This window comes from Heterodontus francisci, chromosome 12 (genome assembly GCF_036365525.1).
Source record: "Heterodontus francisci isolate sHetFra1 chromosome 12, sHetFra1.hap1, whole genome shotgun sequence".
NCBI classification, from domain to species: domain Eukaryota; kingdom Metazoa; phylum Chordata; class Chondrichthyes; order Heterodontiformes; family Heterodontidae; genus Heterodontus; species Heterodontus francisci.
The window spans coordinates 83,288,372-83,305,420 of NC_090382.1; the positions used below are offsets into that span (position 1 = coordinate 83,288,372).

At 43.9% G+C, this 17,049-nt stretch overlaps 1 protein-coding gene across 1 annotated transcript in view; it reads right to left on the bottom strand.

Annotated features, from left to right (window-relative positions):
• The window catches only part of LOC137375960 (folliculin-interacting protein 1-like), a 132,620-nt gene extending 121,079 nt beyond the window's left edge, over positions 1-11,541 (bottom strand). The window contains 2 exon segments of the mRNA XM_068043760.1: positions 11,392-11,517; positions 11,519-11,541. Of these exon segments, the coding sequence (XP_067899861.1) occupies positions 11,392-11,517; positions 11,519-11,541 (149 nt within the window).
• Between the last annotated feature and the right edge of the window lie 5,508 nt (positions 11,542-17,049).

The following is a 17,049-nucleotide window of genomic DNA, read 5'->3' on the forward strand; positions in this document are numbered from 1 at the left end:
AGACGATGATTTTCCCTCGTGGGGGAAAATCTAGAATTAGGGGGCACAATTTAAGAATAAGGGGTCTCCCATTTAAGACAAGGATGAGGAAGAATTTCTTCTCTCAGAGGGTCGTTAATCTTTGGAATTCTGTACCCCAGGGAGCAGTGGAGGCTGGGTCATTGAATATATTCAAGGCTGAGTTAAACAGATTTTTGATCGACAAGGGAGTAAAGGGTTATGGGGCAGGCAGGAAAGTGGAAATGAGGTCAACATCAGATCAGCTATGATCTTATTGAATGGTGGAACAGGCTCGAGAAGCCAAATGGCCTACCCCTGCTCCTATTTTTTATGTTCTTATATCTCTATTGTTCTTGTTCATGATGTTAGTTGGCAAGCTACTGCAACTTGAGGGTTATTGGTCCTCTTATTTTTGATCCACCATTGACAGAGTTTCTGGCCTTCCAACTGATGAGGTAAGGAACTCAAGTGCATAGGAAATTAGATCACGGCTGAATTGCCCTCAACTCCACCTTTCCACACCATCCCCATATTCCTCAATTCCCTTAGTATCCAAAAATTTAGCGATCTCGATCTTCAGTATACCAAAGCTGAGCATCCATGGCCCACTGGGGTATAGAATTCCAAAGATTCACAACCCTTTGAGTGAAGAAATTTTTCATCAATCGTAAATGGCTGATCTCTTATTCTGAGACTGTTCTAGACTCCTAGGCAGGGAAACATCCTCCCAGCATCTACCCTGCCAAGCCCCTTAAAAGTTTTATATGTTTCTTTTTTTTTTTTAAAAAGAGATACAGCACTGAAACAGGCCCTTCAGCCCACAGAGTCTGTGCCGACCATCAACCACCCATTTATACTGATCCTACACTAATCGTCCGGAGAATACTTGGCATCAGGTGGCAGGACCGTATCTCCAACACAGAAGTCCTCGAGGCGGCCAACATCACCAGCTTATACACCCTACTGAGTCAGTGGCGCTTGAGATGGCTTGGCCATGTGAGCTGCATGGAAGATGGCAGGATCCCCAAAGACACATCGTACAGCGAGCTCGCCACTGGTATCAGACCCATCGGCTGTCCATGTCTCCGCTTTAAAGACGTCTGCAAACGCGACATGAAATCCTGTGACATTGATCACAAGTCGTGGGAGTCAGTTGCTAGCGTTTGCCAGAGCTAGCGGACAGCCATAAAGGCGGGGCTAAAGTGTGGCGAGTCGAAGAGACTTAGCAGTTGGCAGGAAAAAAGACAGAGGCGCAAGGGGAGAGCCAACTGTGTAACAGCCCCGACAATCAAATTTTTCTGCAGCACCTGTGGAAGAGCCGGTCACTCCAGAATTGGCCTTTATAGCCACTCCAGGCGCTGCTCCACACACCACTGACCACCTCCAGGCGCTTACCCATTGTCTCTTGAGATAAGGAGGCCAAAGAAATACTAATCCCATATTCCTACCACATCCCCACCTGTCCCTATATTCCCCTACTACCTATCTATACTAGGGGCAATTTATAATGGCCAATTTACCGATCAACCTGCAAGTCTTTGGCTGTGGGAGGAAACCGGAGCACCCGGCGAAAACCCACACGGTCACAGGGAGAACTTACAAACTCCGCACAGGTAGTACCCAGAATTGAACCCGGGTCGCTGGAGCTGTGAGGCTGCGGTGCTAACCACTGTGCCGCCCCTCTCAGTGACTACAGGGCCAGTCTACTCAATCTCTCCTCATAGGTCAATCCCCTATTCCCAGGTCAATCTCCTCATGCCAGGAACAAGTCTAGTGTACCTTTGCAGCACACTCTCTTAAACCAAGTATAACCATCCTTAAGTAAAAAGAGACCAAAACTGCACACAGTACTCTAGGTGTGGTTTCACCAAGGTCCTATATAACTGCAGTAAGACTTCATTATTCTTCTACTACAATCCCTTTTTAATAAAGGCCAATACAGCATTTGCTTTCCTAATTGCCTGCTTTACCTGCATGTTAACTTTCTGTGATGTGTACAAGGACACCCAGATCCTTCTGAATACCAACATTTCCCAGTCTCTCACCCATTTAATATTCTGCTTTTCCATTGTTTCTACCAAAGTGAATAACTCATACTTCTCCACATTATATTCCATCGGTCATGTTCTTGTCCACTCACTTAAACCTGTTGTGACCGACCGCTCCACTAGTGGGAAAAACACACTGTTAATTCAATCCTGTCCCTCCACAGGTCGCCTATCATTTTAAACTTTCCAAATTAAAGAAAGACCCAGCCAAATTGTGCCATCTATTAACCCCCAAATGAGGCTAACCAAACCAGGTACCTTCAAATCAACAAATTAACTGTATAATTAGAAAAACTATATATCTTAGTGTTTAAGAATTAACAACATTTAAAATAGAAAAAAATTAGAGTCCTTGCAAATTTACAGTCCAATGTTGCGTGAAGTCCTCACAGCCGTCTGATGGGGAAAAAAAGGTTCTTCAACAGTAGTAAAAACTGATGAAGGGTCACTGACCTGAAACGTTGACGCTGTTTCTCTCTCCACAGATGCTGCCAAACTTGCCGGATTTCCAGCAGCCGCAGTATTTTGCTTTTAGTTCAACAGTAGAACAGTCTATAGTCTAATTTGAGCAGTAAGTGATGCTTTCCTTCTCCAGCAATGGATTTCAACAATTAACAACTTGCAAACACTTTCAATAGAATCAATCTGACTTTAGAGTTTGTGAGGAATAAAAGATTGTCACATTCCAACTTCCCTTCCTTTAGTTTAAATTATCCGACATCTCTCTTTTGGCTTGACTTCTTTAGAATTTTGAGAGATAATAATTAAACAGACTAAATTCTCTTCCTTCAGTTTAAATGGCTGGGAACTCCTCTTTCAGGTGCTAATGCCAGCTGTCTATCTGTGTTCTGCCGGAACAGAGTGTCTTCAACTAAAAAGCCAGTTCAAAAAATAAATTGCAACACTATATATCCGCTTCTTGGTCCCTCAAAAGCTGTTGCCAGGTAACCAGGATGCATTCTTTGAAGCTAGTTGGTTCCCTCTCCTTATGTTTGTATCCAATGGCAACCAACATGTACTTTTTCCAACTCCTGAAGCTTGCTGGTTCTTAAAGCAGTACTGATCCTTTGCTGTCTTGAAGACACACCACATATTTCCCAGAGAGAAAAAAAAACCAGGATCATGACACTTTGTCTACACCCTGGCAGCTTCTTTGCGGTCTCCCCACAGCTTACTTCTTTTTTATTCATTCATGGGATGTGGGCATCGCTGGCCAGGCCAGTATTTATTGCCCATCCCTAATTGCCCTTGAGAAGGTGGTGGTGAGCTGCCTTCTTGAACCGCTGCAGTCCATGTGGGGTTGGTACACCCACAGTGCTGTTAGGAAGGCAATTCCAGGATTCTGACTCAGCGACAATGAAGGAACGGCGATATAGTTCCAAGTCAGGATGGTGTGTGACTTGGATGACAACTTGCAGGTAGTGGTGGTCCCATGCATTTGCTGCCCTCGTCCTTCTAGTTGGTAGAGGTCGCGGGTTTGGAAGGTGCTGTCTAAAGGAGCCTTGGTGCATTGCTGCAGTGCATCTTGTAGATGGTACACACTGCTGCCACTGTGTGTCAATGGTGGAGGGAGTGAATGTTTATGGATGGGGTGCCAACCAAGCGGGCTGCTTTGTCCTGGATGGTGTCGAGCGTCTTGAGTGTTGTTGGAGCTTCACCCATCCAGGCAAGTGGACAGTGTTCCATCACACTCCTGACTTGTGCCTTGTAGATGGTGGACAGGCTTTGGGGAGTCAGGTGGTGAGTTACTCGACACAGGATTCCGAGCATCTGACCTGCACTTGTATTAATATGGCTACTCCAGTTCAGTTTCTGGTCAATGGTAGCCCCTAGGATGTTGATAGTGGGGGATTCAGCGATGGTAATGCCGTTGAATGTCAAGGGGAGTTGGTGAGATTCTCTCTTGTTGGAGATGGTCATTGCCTGGCACTTGTGTGGCGCGAATGTTACTTGCCACTTGTCAGCCCAAGCCTGGATATTGTCCAGGTCTTGCTCCATTTCTACACGGACTGCTTAAGTATCTGAGGAGTTGCAAATGGTGCTGAACATTGTGCAATCATCAGCAAACATCCCCACTTCTGACCTTATGATTGAAGGAAGGTCATTGATGAAGCAGCTGAAGATGGTTGGGCCTAGGACACTACCTTGAGGAACTCCTGCAGTGATGTCCTGGAGCTCAGATGACTGACCTCCAACAACCACAACCATCTTCCTTTGCGCTAGGTATGACTCCAGCCAGCGGAGGGTTTTCCCCCTGATTCCCATTGACTTCAGTTTTGCTTGGGCTCCTTGATGCCATACTCGGTCAAATGCTGCCTTGATGTCAAGGACAGTCACTCTCACCTTACCTCTTGAGTTCAGCTCTTTTGTCCATGTTTGAACCAAGGCTGTAATGAGTTCAGGAGCTGAGTGGCCCTGGCGGAACAAAAACTGAGCATCACTGAGCAGGTTATTGCTAAGCAAGTGCCGCTTGATGGCACTGTTGATGACACCTTCCATCACTTTACTGATGATTGAGAGTAGGCTGATGGGGCGGTAATTGGCCGGGTTGGACTTGTCCTGCTTTTTGTCTACAGGACATACCTGGGCAATTTTCCACATTGCAGGGTAGATGCCAATGTTGTAGCTGTACTGGAACAGCTTGGCTAGGGGTGCGGCAAGTTCTGGAGCACAGGTCTTCAGTACTTTTGCCAGAATATTGTCAGAGCCCGTGGCTTTTGCAGTATCCAGTGCCTTCAGTCGTTTCTTGATATCACGCGGAGTGAATCGAATTGGCTGAAGTCTGGCATCTGTAATGCTGGGGACTTCAGGAGGAGGCCGAGATGGATCATCAACTCGGCACTTCTGGCTGAAGATTGTTGCAAATGCTTCAGCCTTATCTTTCGCACTGATGTGCTGGTCTCCCCCATCATTGAGGATGGGGATATTTGTGGGGCCACCTCCTCCAGTTAGTTGTTTAATTGCCCACCACCATTCACGGCTGGATGTGGCAGGACTGCAGAGCTTAGATCTGATCCGTTGGTTATGGGATCGCTTAGCTGTCTATCGCATGCTGCTTACGCAGTTTGGCACGCAGATAGTCCTGTGCTGTAGCTTTACCAGGTTGACACCTCATTTTGAGGTATGCCTGGTGCTGCTTCTGGCATGCCCTCCTGCACTCTTCATTGAACCAAGGTTGGTCTCCTGGCTTGATGGTAATGGTAGAGTGGGGGATGTGCCAGGCCATGAGGTTACAGATTGCGATTGAGTACAATTCTGCTGCTGCTGATGGCCCACAGCGCCTCATGGATGCCCAGTTTTGCATTGCTATATCTGTTCTATATCTATCCCATTTAGCATGGTGGTAGTGCCACACAACACTTTCCCACCCATCTTTGTATTGTCATTGCAATTGTTACGACCAAATGAGAAATGTGTCTAGGGGTCTTTTGCTACCTTTAACTGGTCTTAGTGTAACAGGGTTTAATTTTAAACATGGTGTTGTGAGCTCCCCTTTTTGTGAATCTTTGTTCACAGTTCCAATTATAGGACAAAGAAACCAATTCACACAGGCTCTCTCAGGTTTAAAGATGATGAAATTTTATTAAAACTTAAATTCTAATATGGTTTATGCCTACGGATTGTACGATGTACCCATGCTAGCATGTATGTGATATACAAATGCAGAAAGCAACAGAAAAAAGACAAGGTGGAACAGTTTGAGACAATATCTTGTTACGGTGCTTCGAGCTCACTGTAGTCCTTTAGTCAGTAGTCTTGCTTTTTGTTGGGGCCCAGTAGTCTTCTTAAAACCTTGTTCACATAAGAAGCTTTTCTCTGAATTTCATGTGTTTTCACAAGATTCAGTTCCATGGGAAGGAGATGGAAGCTGGCAGGACAGAGGTCTTCTTGCTTCAGCACACGGCTATGTCTCAGTTCAAACCCCTTTGTTGGAAGTTCAAGTTCTCTGCAACAGTTAGGTGACTAAAACTAGTCTGACCACTTCTTCTGTGTATTGGGGAAGCAACGACCGGATCCCCATTGTTCCAACATTGCTAGTACTATGCAAATGTCCTTCCAGTCAGGGCTTGCAATTTTAACTTTTAATGTTCATGTGGCAAAATAATGTGTGCCTCAGTCTTGGTAGGTCGGGGGTTTGCCTGACACAATACATATCCCAGCATGAGTCGGCAGAAGGGGTGGGGGGGGGGGGGGTGGGGAAAGAGATAATATTTCTAGTTATATGGAAAAACCTTTAATCTAAATTACCACCAGGAGAAACAGTCACACTCTGGATTCTCCAGATGGCAAGTTGCCCCTTTCTGCCACTTCATAACATGGTAAAACCAGGATACACTTCTGAAGCATAGAACCGCATTGGTGGAAGCCACAATGATGATACCAGTTAACCCAATAGCTAACTGGAGATCGTGGCATGGAACTTGTTGGAACAGCGCATTTGACCACAAATGCTACCAAGTTAGATCATTGCCTGCAATGATGCTCCAGTTGTAAGTTTACGCTAAAACATGGTGGAAAACTCCTGAGAATACACCAGATCAGGAAATGGACAATTCACAAACGGTGCAGCCGATGGCTAATATACTGATCCCTTAACACCAAGAGTTAGAATGAATGAACTATTAAACTAAAACAAGTTGTCTTCTTAAAAAAAGTTATCAAGGGATTTGATATTAACAAATAATCGGCCAGCTTCTTTAACTACAGGATGTTGACTAGCTTGACTATCTGTACACAAATGTCTCAATTTATGCTTATTTTACTTCACATAATTGCCAATGTTAGTTTCAAACTTACTAAGCCAGTGCCTTTTTCACCTTGAAGCTCTCCAATGAAATTTTGCATTCCTTGTCCTTCAACATAAATTAAGCCGCTGCCAAGTCACTAGCACTGTTCTGTTCAGTCTAAGTGGCAGCAGCATGAATACTACAAGTTGGACATCACCATTGATTTTATAGGGGGATGAGCTATGATAGTAGAACTGTCACTTTTTCTTCAAGGGTCAAGGCAGAGCAGTGCAGAAATTTTGGAGTAGCACACGTAATGGCTCGAAACACTCATGCCAATTTCCTGGAAAACTTCGGCTATAATAATGGCATATACTGTAGATGCACCAAACTATGGCACCCGTTTTGAAGAGTATTCTCTGTCCCATCACCCAGAGTTTCCACTCACTCATTTGCATTTCACCAAACACAATGTGCCATGACAAAGTGCAATCGGGCAGCGCTTTAGAAGCTAATTTAATTTTTTAAAATTCCTTGATATTTAAGAATGGGAACTTGGGAAAGTTTGATTAATACAGCTGAAAGCAGGTTTATCACAAAGAACAAGCATGTTCAAAGCACCATCAATCCACCACCTGTAAGTAACCCAATGTTAAGTGATTGAAAATGACTTAAAAATATACAAAACTATTTTCTACTTAGATTGGGGTACGGTAGTCAGTTCTGTAATATACTTACAAAAGAAATGCATTCAAATCCTTTGAAAACATACCTTGTGTCCAAATGTTCCAGCTTAATTTTTGGTATCTCCTTAAAGGCTTCCAAATGACCATAACTAGTAGAAACCCCCAATGGTGATTAATTCACCCTGTGGGCATGGCCAGTTTTGTGGGCAGTACCTGCTTCTAGCGCAATTTTTTAAAACCAGCGCATAAGATCGCAGAAACTTGATTTATGCTGAACGGATTTGCGCTTAAAATCCTGCGACCTTTTGTGCCTGATACGCCGATATTGGGGGAAATTTCGCCAAAAAAAGCATAAATCCAGTGGAAACTCCAAGCCATGATATTTGTCATTGGAGATGGAAATCAGGTATGAACAAAAAAGGAGTCTATAACATTTCTATTGACGGCTTTATTAGATCACCATCTAAAAATGTGTAATCATGGCCATTTGGGATCAATTAATTTTCCCAAAGGGTACAGATGACATCATAAACCATGAGAGCAAAGCAGAGATGGTTTGTCGATATCAGAGTTCAGAAGTTAGTTTTTTTTTTAAATTATGTGCTTTTAGAACACTAAGTTAAAAAGTGTTGTTTTCACTACAGAAACTGGTCATGTGATTTACAGGAAAATATAATAGAGGAATTACTCGGCAATTCTAAAGATTAAGGGCAAATACAAAACTTACATACCAGGCTCTTAATATAGTAAAACAATTTATCAAGAGAAGAATTCTCAACCTACCCATGTTCAGATTTAGTGAAAAACATAAATTTCAACTGTATACAAGTAATTATGACAGTTTACATGAATGCTGATAAGTCTGATACAAAGGTGATCAAAAATTAAAGCTACTACATATAATCTAATAGAGTAGATTGGTTTAACATTTTACAGTCTGAACTGATAAAATTAAATGCATTTCCACATTTACGAGCTCACAGTGAAGCACAATAGGGTTCACACCACCTCCATTTCCTAGTCTTTAAGGACAAAATTTTGAAGGTACATTTTCTGCCTTTCCAATATTTTCGCCACACTACTCAACATAAACATTCAAAAGACTGAATGTTCTGCTCTTAGGCTCCAATAACGCCACAGTAAAATACACTGCTGAGCAAAAAAGATACCAGGAAAGACTTCACTACAATTTTATCTTCTGCCCTGTACAAAGGTATTTAGCCTAGGCTTTTGGGGGTGAGGGAGGGAAGAAGAGGTAAAAAAGGAGGAATGAGGTAAAGGCAAATGAAAGAAGTAAAATAAAGGGGGATGAAAAAATCTCATGTGAGCAAAGCAGTAATGCTAATAAAAGCAGAAAATGCTGGAAATACGCAGCAGAGCAGGCAGGATCTGTGGAGAGAGAAACAGAGTTAACGTTTCAGGTCAACGACTTTTCATATGTTCTGATGAAAGGTCAGACCTGAAATGTTAACGCTGTTTCTCTCTCTTACAGATGCTGCCGAAACCTTGCTGAGTATTTTCTGTTTTTGATTTCAGATATGCAGCATCCACAGTATTAAAGCATGAATGCTCCTTTTTACTGGGCAAACATCCCGGCCTTTTCATTAAAAACAGTAAAGAGCTAATTTACAGCAAAATAATTACAAGCGCTGATATATAACTTAAGGAACCAAAAACCTTAGCACAGTGGCGCAGTGGTTAGCACCGCAGCCTCACAGCTCCAGCGACCCGGGTTCAATTCTGGGTACTGCCTGTGTGGAGTTTGCAAGTTCTCCCTGTGTCTGCGTGGGTTTCCTCCGGGTGCTCCGGTTTCCTCCCACATGCCAAAGACTTGCAGGTTGATAGGTAAATTGGCCATTATAAATTGCCCCTAGTATAGGTAGGTGGTAGGGAAATATAGGGACAGGTGGGGATGTGGTAGGGATATAGGATTAGTATAAATGGATGGTTGATGGTCGGCACAGACTCGGTGGGCCGAAGGGCCTGTTTCAGTGCTGTATCTCTAAATTAAAAACTAAATTTCTTAAGGTCCACATATGACCCTTTCCATACTGGCTTCTAAATTAGCCATGTGGGAATCAAGGAATCAACTGGACTACTCAAACATCTTCTGACTAGTTTACACAGACAGAGCTTGTTTGAAAAATTCAGGAGGAGTAATTATACCAAATTACAACTGGTCTTCAAATATTTTCCTAACTGATGTCCTCAGTAATTCTCATCACAACAAAATATTCTAATTTCCATTCATTAAAAAAACTCCCATAGACATCAAAGATCATGTACGCATATTGAAAAAATGCTTAGACACAATAAGTGAAAAAACATGATCTCAAATTACGATTATAAAGCAAAAGAATCAGGTAGCTACTTTACAAAAGGAAAAGGTGAAACTCATTTGCATCACAAGTGAATCACCACAGTAGATATATCCACCTTTTGCATCACCTTTAAAAAAATTGGTGATATTAATGACATTTCTTTTTAAAAAATTGCTGTAATTCATCTTTTGTTTCAAATACAGGAAGTTTAAAAGTTTAGTAACACTTTAGAAAAAATTCAATGTTACTTAATTACATTATTTATTCTATCAAACGTTTAACAATTTAAAGGAAGCTGAATTATATTTGAATGACTAGTTGTGCAATATATATTCGGAGCGAAATATTAAGTTTATTGAAATTCTAGTTGTCATCATAGCTGTCAGATGTTGACATGAACATACATCACTTGCAGTGGAGGTCACTAGGCAGCAATCACCAGTGGGAACTAGGGATGATTTCCCCCTCACTCCCCGAAAAAGACCGAGTATGAAAGCCAATTTTAACACTTCTAACCAGCTGAGACTGCTAAATCAATACAGGCAGAAGATTCAATCTGGGCCCCTTCTTGTCTGCACAATAGTGTCATGAGAAAAAATGTATTTTGGTAAACATTTAGCATTTACCAACCACATTTACTCTTTTAACAGATCATTTTGTGTAACTTCCCTTTTATTGACTGGGTCCTTCTACCTGAAGCTAAAGTACAAAATGCTGGTGGATTTTGCATCTGGAAATATTGCTTCATTTAAATACACATATGTTAAATTATCCCTTAAATACACCAATTTTCCACTTCATTACAATATAAATTTACATGTTTTATTGTACATTGAATCTGTTAGTATTCACATTAATTCCCATAAGTGTTTATACTATAGTACAGCCCGTGCGACTCCATTAATTATCTACTTTCAGTATAGTGTAGCTTTAGAGAGGAAATAAACAGTAACTAAACCACGATGCTTGTGGATGCTGAATTGGTGCATCAGGGGAAAAGAAACAGTAACCATAAAAAATGTTAAACATAAAAATTTGCAAGATGATATGCATCAGTTTTATTTTAAGGCAATCCTGAAATGGATCACACATCCGAAACCACATCGACCCACGGTGAACAGCATCGTCAATATTTTAATGTAAAGATAGCTCAAAAACGCTGGTATCACAGCGACGTCAGTTTATTTTTTCGTATTTGTTTCCACTCGGGATTCAAGGCGGGGTTTTTTTTTCCACTTTTTGATTTTCAGCCAAGTCTTTATCTCAATAATTGTCACAAGATTAAAAAGCACGTGTAGGTCCTCCCACCCACTGGGAACAACACGTACGAAAATGCGCTCTCCCCCCAACAAAAAAAAAGAGGCAAAGGACAGACGCTCGGTAAATCAGGTCTCAAAAGAACCACGTTACACCCTGTACAAAGGCGAAACTCGGAAAGATGGAAGAAACGCGAAGAATGCATCAATTCAGCACTGGGATACACTTCCGTATTTTGGATACATTGTATCTGCCAGCGCTGTGCTACATTCACTATCAACTATCGATACTCTTTGGTGCAATTCTTCTGTAAGAGGAGGAAGGATTTAATATATACAATTGCAATCCTTACCTAAAGGAACTATCTTCCTTCGAACCTTTGGTAGGGGAAATTAACCCATTCCGCTTATTGAAGAGTTTCTGAAATAAAGTCGGTGGCATTTTTTTTCCTGTAGGTGTGAGAATCGGAGTAAGGCGCTACCCAATCGAGCTTCACTGTCATATGACTGAGACTGGCTCAGAGCCGCCGCTTCAGGGGAAACTCCAAACCATTTCTTTCATTGGCTCTCTCTTGACAGACCTGCTCTGTACCGAACGTAATTATTGGCTGCTTCGCGTCGTATAACCACATGCTTCATGGATATTTTTTCAATGTTTTGGTTCTTCTTAGGGGAGTGTTCACTGTGTTCGAGGAGGGAGTGTTTTTCTGATCTCGCCACGCAGTAAATACTTCAACTTAATAATATGCCATGATACTATTAACGGCTTATTGGTTAGCATGTTGCTATGCATTGAGGAAACAGCAATTTTCTTCTCCAATCTACTGTTTTCGAACTGCAACACATATGCAAATAGATTAAAAAAATACATTTTTAAATACACTCGTTCCACAAACCAGAGAGGGTGCCGCTCTCTGCACAGCCCAACAGTTTTATCACTAAATAGCGCTGGTGATGGGGGGGTGGAATTGCAACAGCAATTTTAAGATTTAACCAGGGGAAAATATTTCACTTTATAGAATTTTACAACAGAAGAATATCATCCTATGCTAACTTTCCTAGAGTTATCCACATAGCCACTTTTCCATATAGATTTTATTAAAATATGTAGCTCATGTCCCTTTTAAAAGCTAATATGGACCGGAATTTTTCATGACCCGGGGGGATGCGGAGGCGGAGTTGGAAGCAGATAACAAACGGCCTCCCGCTCTCACCCGCGTCTGGCCAATTAACGGCCAACAGGCCGACTCGCAGCTCCTGGAGGTGGTGGCTGCATGGTCACCTGACACAGAAGGAAGTACTGGCGGCATGTTTAAAGGGCCGCCAGCACCCGAGACCAACATCAAACTGAGGCCAGCAGGAAGCCTGCGACTAGTGGCCACCCACTTCAGCCAGTGTCTAACCCCCATTAGCCTGTGACCAGCAACCAGATACAATCCGGGCAACACGGACACATTTGAAACCCACATGCAGGCATGCCAGAAGCAAGATCCTGGGCGGGCGGGTGGAACTTCAAGTTTAAGTGACGACTCCCTCCATGTTCTCCTCCAGGCTGCACGTCCTCTTTCCCAGAAACAGGAGGAGACCTCCCTGCCTAACTAAGAAGGCAACCGTAGGATCACCCGTGAGGCGGCAGATGCTGGAAGTCCAGTGTGAAGTACGTGAAGATATGATGGAACTTTCAGAGGGTATCGGCGCCCTGGCTCAGACAGTGGAGGAGTCCATCCAGTGCGATCTCCCTCTTGCCTGCACGGGTGACCTCCTCCATTGAGAGATTGGCAACTCTCATGGAGAGCCACAGCCAGCAGATCAGTCAGTGGATGCCAGAGATGCGTGCAGATCTGCATTCCATCAACTGTCCTCATGTTCAATTCAGCAATGGCAAGGCAAGAATGAGACGAGGTGTCTGGAGTCTCCCCCACGTCCTTGTCCATCTCAGATCGCAGGGAGGTTAAAAGTGTGCCTTACAAGGGAGGAGGAGCAGCTAACATCTGCATCTGGGCACTCCTGATGTGGACAGCAGCGCCTCAGTCCCTCTACCAGTGACAGCAACACCTTAAGTTGGCGTGACGAGTGAGGATGCTCCTGCACAAGTGGCCCTCAGCATGCCGGGACCTGCTAGGCCTCAGGCAACCAGAGGAATACCGTCAAAGTCATCAGCCTGCCTCCATCACAGCTAGCAGCAAAGGGCGAAAGAACCACGTAGAAACATGCCTAAGAGATTTAAGAAAACACTGTAGATGCATTTGGGCCTTGTAGGTGCTCATAACAGTGATGAATCTCCACTTGTGTGCTATGATTAATGTAATAAATGTTTAATTTAGCTTATGAAGGTCTCGGTCATGCCCAGTCCAGGCATGTCCTATTCATAACTTTAAACATGGACTATATTGAGCATAGCATCTCCTGGAACTGAATTTTCCTTTTGTTTCAAAAGGACCACAGTGGACATTAAAAGTGGGCATGGGCTGCAAAGATGGCTGTCAAATGTCAGCTGACCTGACCTTTGTATTCAATAACTAACTCTGTCTAAAAGGACAAAAGAATACCTTCCAGGCTAAGAGGTGTCATAAATGCCAATCCTGAAACCATCAGGAGACATTCCTGAATTGAATGGGTTTCTCCTGAAACAAAGGTGATTGTCTTAACCCTCCTCAGGATGAATGTCTTACAAAATAAACCAGGATGAGACTAATCAATCTTTCTTTGGGCCTCCTTATCTCGAGAGACAATGGATACGCGCCTGGAGGTGGTCAGTGGTTTGTGAAGCAGCGCCTGGAGTGGCTATAAAGGCCAATTCTGGAGTGACAGGCTCTTCCACAGGTGCTGCAGAGAAATTTGTTTGTTGGGGCTGTTGCACAGTTGGCTCTCCCCTTGCGCCTCTGTCTTTTTTCCTGCCAACTACTAAGTCTCTTCGACTCGCCACAATTTAGCCCTGTCTTTATGGCTGCCTACTAATCAATCTAGACCCTGGCATATTTGGAAAAAGAGCTCTGAAGGCACATGGTGGAGCAATCATGTTGGTCTCCATTTAAAAACCTTTTAAAATACAGACTGCAGAAAAAAGCAAGCAGACAAGGCAGTACTATTGTGTCTTAAATGAACCGGCGGCTGTAATATCTTAAGGTCTTTGAGCCTGTTCCTTTTCAAGCCCACCAGTACAAAAAGAACAACCTCCTAATAATGAGACCACAAGCAACTAACTTCATGACCTGCTGAAAATCCACCTGAGAGAATCCTGTAATGACTTCGATACACAACTCTGGCTATCGAATCCACACCGGGCCCGCAACACATGCCTTTTCCCCAAGACGAACCAAATATCATGACTTACAAACTATTCCTTTGCTTGTAATTTGAAAAAGTGCACACCTTTTAACATCTTTCTTTCTCGAGAGAGTGCGAGTATGTGTGAGAGTGTGATGCCGCGTTAGACTTTCGGGTTGAACTTGTGAATAAAAATAATCCTCTTTATTTAAACCCATTAAAAGCATGCTGCTGGTTATTCAAAATTGGCCATACACTCAGGGGTTAAGCAACACACATCTTCCTTGTCAAATACACACTGATTATAAACAGTAAAGTCAGAGTCATACAGCACAGGAACAGGCCCATCGTGTCTGTGCCGGCCATCAAGCACCTAATTATTCTAGTCCCATTTTCCAGCACTTGGCCCATAGCCTTGTATGCTATGGTGCTTCAAGTGCTCATCTAAATACTGCTTAAATGTTGTAAGGGTTCCTGCTGCTACCACATCTTCAGGCAGTGTATTCTAGATTCCAACCACCCTCTGGGTGAATTTTTTTTTCCTCAAATCCCCTCTAATCCTCCTGCCCCTTACGTTAAAATCTATGCCCCCTGGTTATTGAAGGGAAAAGAACTGGAGTTTCAGTTCTCTCAATTCTGTCTCCATGCACTGTTGATGCCACTCTTGCACTACCGGATGGCCATGTATTGTCTCGGGCTAGCTGGGGGCAACCATGGCATGTGTGCTCATCATTTGCACATTGCAAAAGCAACAGGTGCCAGTGGACGAGGGGCTCTGGTCTTACAACAGAAGTAAGTGGATTCTGTGTGCTTGGAGTGTAGATCTTTATTTGGCTGGATGGCTGAAATGGTAAGGATCAGGTGAAACACATGAGTATAAATGCCTCCCTTGCTCCTATATCATGGCACCCACCAAGTGGCCAGTCATGTCTTTCAGGATGTTGCGGCTCAATGGCTTCCTCATCTGAGAATGCCTTGTGTTCCACTATGTCTTCAGCAGCCATGACCTCCCCCCACCCCACGGCACCAATTTGTGTAAAGCGCAGTAGACGTCCACTATCCAGCAGATACTTACTAAGGCACATTGAACAGTGCCACCCGATTGGTCCAGGCACCTGAATCTCATTTTGAGGAGCCCAATGGTCTGCTTGATGGTTGCTCTGGTCAAAGCATGGCTCACATTATAGCATTCCTCTGCCTCAGTTCTTGGGTTCCTCACTGGTGTCAACAGCAATCTCTTCAGTGGGTAATCCTTGCCGGCAAGGGGTGGGGGGTGGTGGAGGTGGGCAGGGAAAGAGCTGTGGCAGCTGGGAGTGCCGGAGAATGTACATGTCGTGGCTGCTTCCAGGATAACGAGCACTCACCTACAATATTGGCTGTCAGTGGTCATAGATGAGTTGAACGTTGAGGGAATGAAATCCCTTCCGGTATTGAAGGCCACTAGCTGGCCTGTAGGAGTCTTAATGGCCACATGCAAGCAGTTGGTGACACCTTACATCTGGGGAAATCCAGCCATGGCGCCAAAACCTCTTGACGCTCTTGGGCTGACTGCATTGGTTCAGAAACTGATGTACTGGTTGGCCGTCGTGAGGACGATGTCTGTTACTACCTTGACGTAGTGATGTGCGGTTGATTGGGAGATGCTGCACCTCTCCGGTGGGCCCCTGGAATGACCTGAGGTATGGAAATTCAGGGCCACAGCAACCTTGAGAGCCACTGCAATCAGATGACCATCAATGCAATTGTGGCGCATAGATCACCCTCAGCCTCTTGGGACAGGCACAGTCTTCGGTGACAATGCCACTTAACCCTTGTCTGTACATCCTGGCTACTGGTTATCCTCATCTCCACGCTGGTCTCTGTGTGCGATCACATCTGCATCCTTCTGCCGCCTCCCCATCATGAGACTGCCCCTGCAGGTGTCAGTAAGGTTGCTGCTATCCAGATCCAGACCCGTTTGCTGACGCCTCCCTCCCCCTCAGGTTCTCCTTCTCACTGGAGTAAACTCCTCCAGAATGCACGATGCCCATGCCATCTAGGCCCTGCCACTCTAATGGGGGCACGCTTCCGGTGGGTGCTGAAACGCTTCCCAGCCCACCCGACTCTTGGGTGTCTCTCGCGTGAGCCCCAGGGAGAATACCACCTGAAGGGGGCCTCAACCCTAAATAAATGATTGTCTTTCATTTCAAGGAATAAGTAGGGCAAAGGCTCACAGCAAGGCCACTGAGTGTACAGCAATGCCAGCAACTGCCGTCCTGTTATCATCCTTTAAAAGCTGCCGTGGCTCTGAACTCCCATGTTACTCAAAAAATTCAGAGGGGCCTATAAAATCGGTTTCAGTTGCCTCCTTCATCATCTAAATTACCTTTTAATTGCTTGCGTTTTGAAAAGGTGAGCAGAGTCCCCATGCGACTTACTGTCCTTGTGAAATTGTGTCCCAGCCTGATGATATCAGGAGCCCAACCCAATGCCATCTCACACCATTTTAGCGTCCCTCCCCCACCTCCATTGCTATCCACTTTTTCCCTATAAAATCCTGGCAATGAATTCTGCTTGCAATATCGTGGGCTGTTTCAGATCCTAATAATCCTCTGCATAAAGCTGCTCTTTACTTTTGATTTATCTTAAAATTTACATCCTCTGGTTACTAATATTGACCAGAGAGAAATCACTTCCCTATTTGTCAAAGTCCTTAATACTTCATCAGATCTCTTAATGACTTTGTTCTAATATAAAGAGCCCCA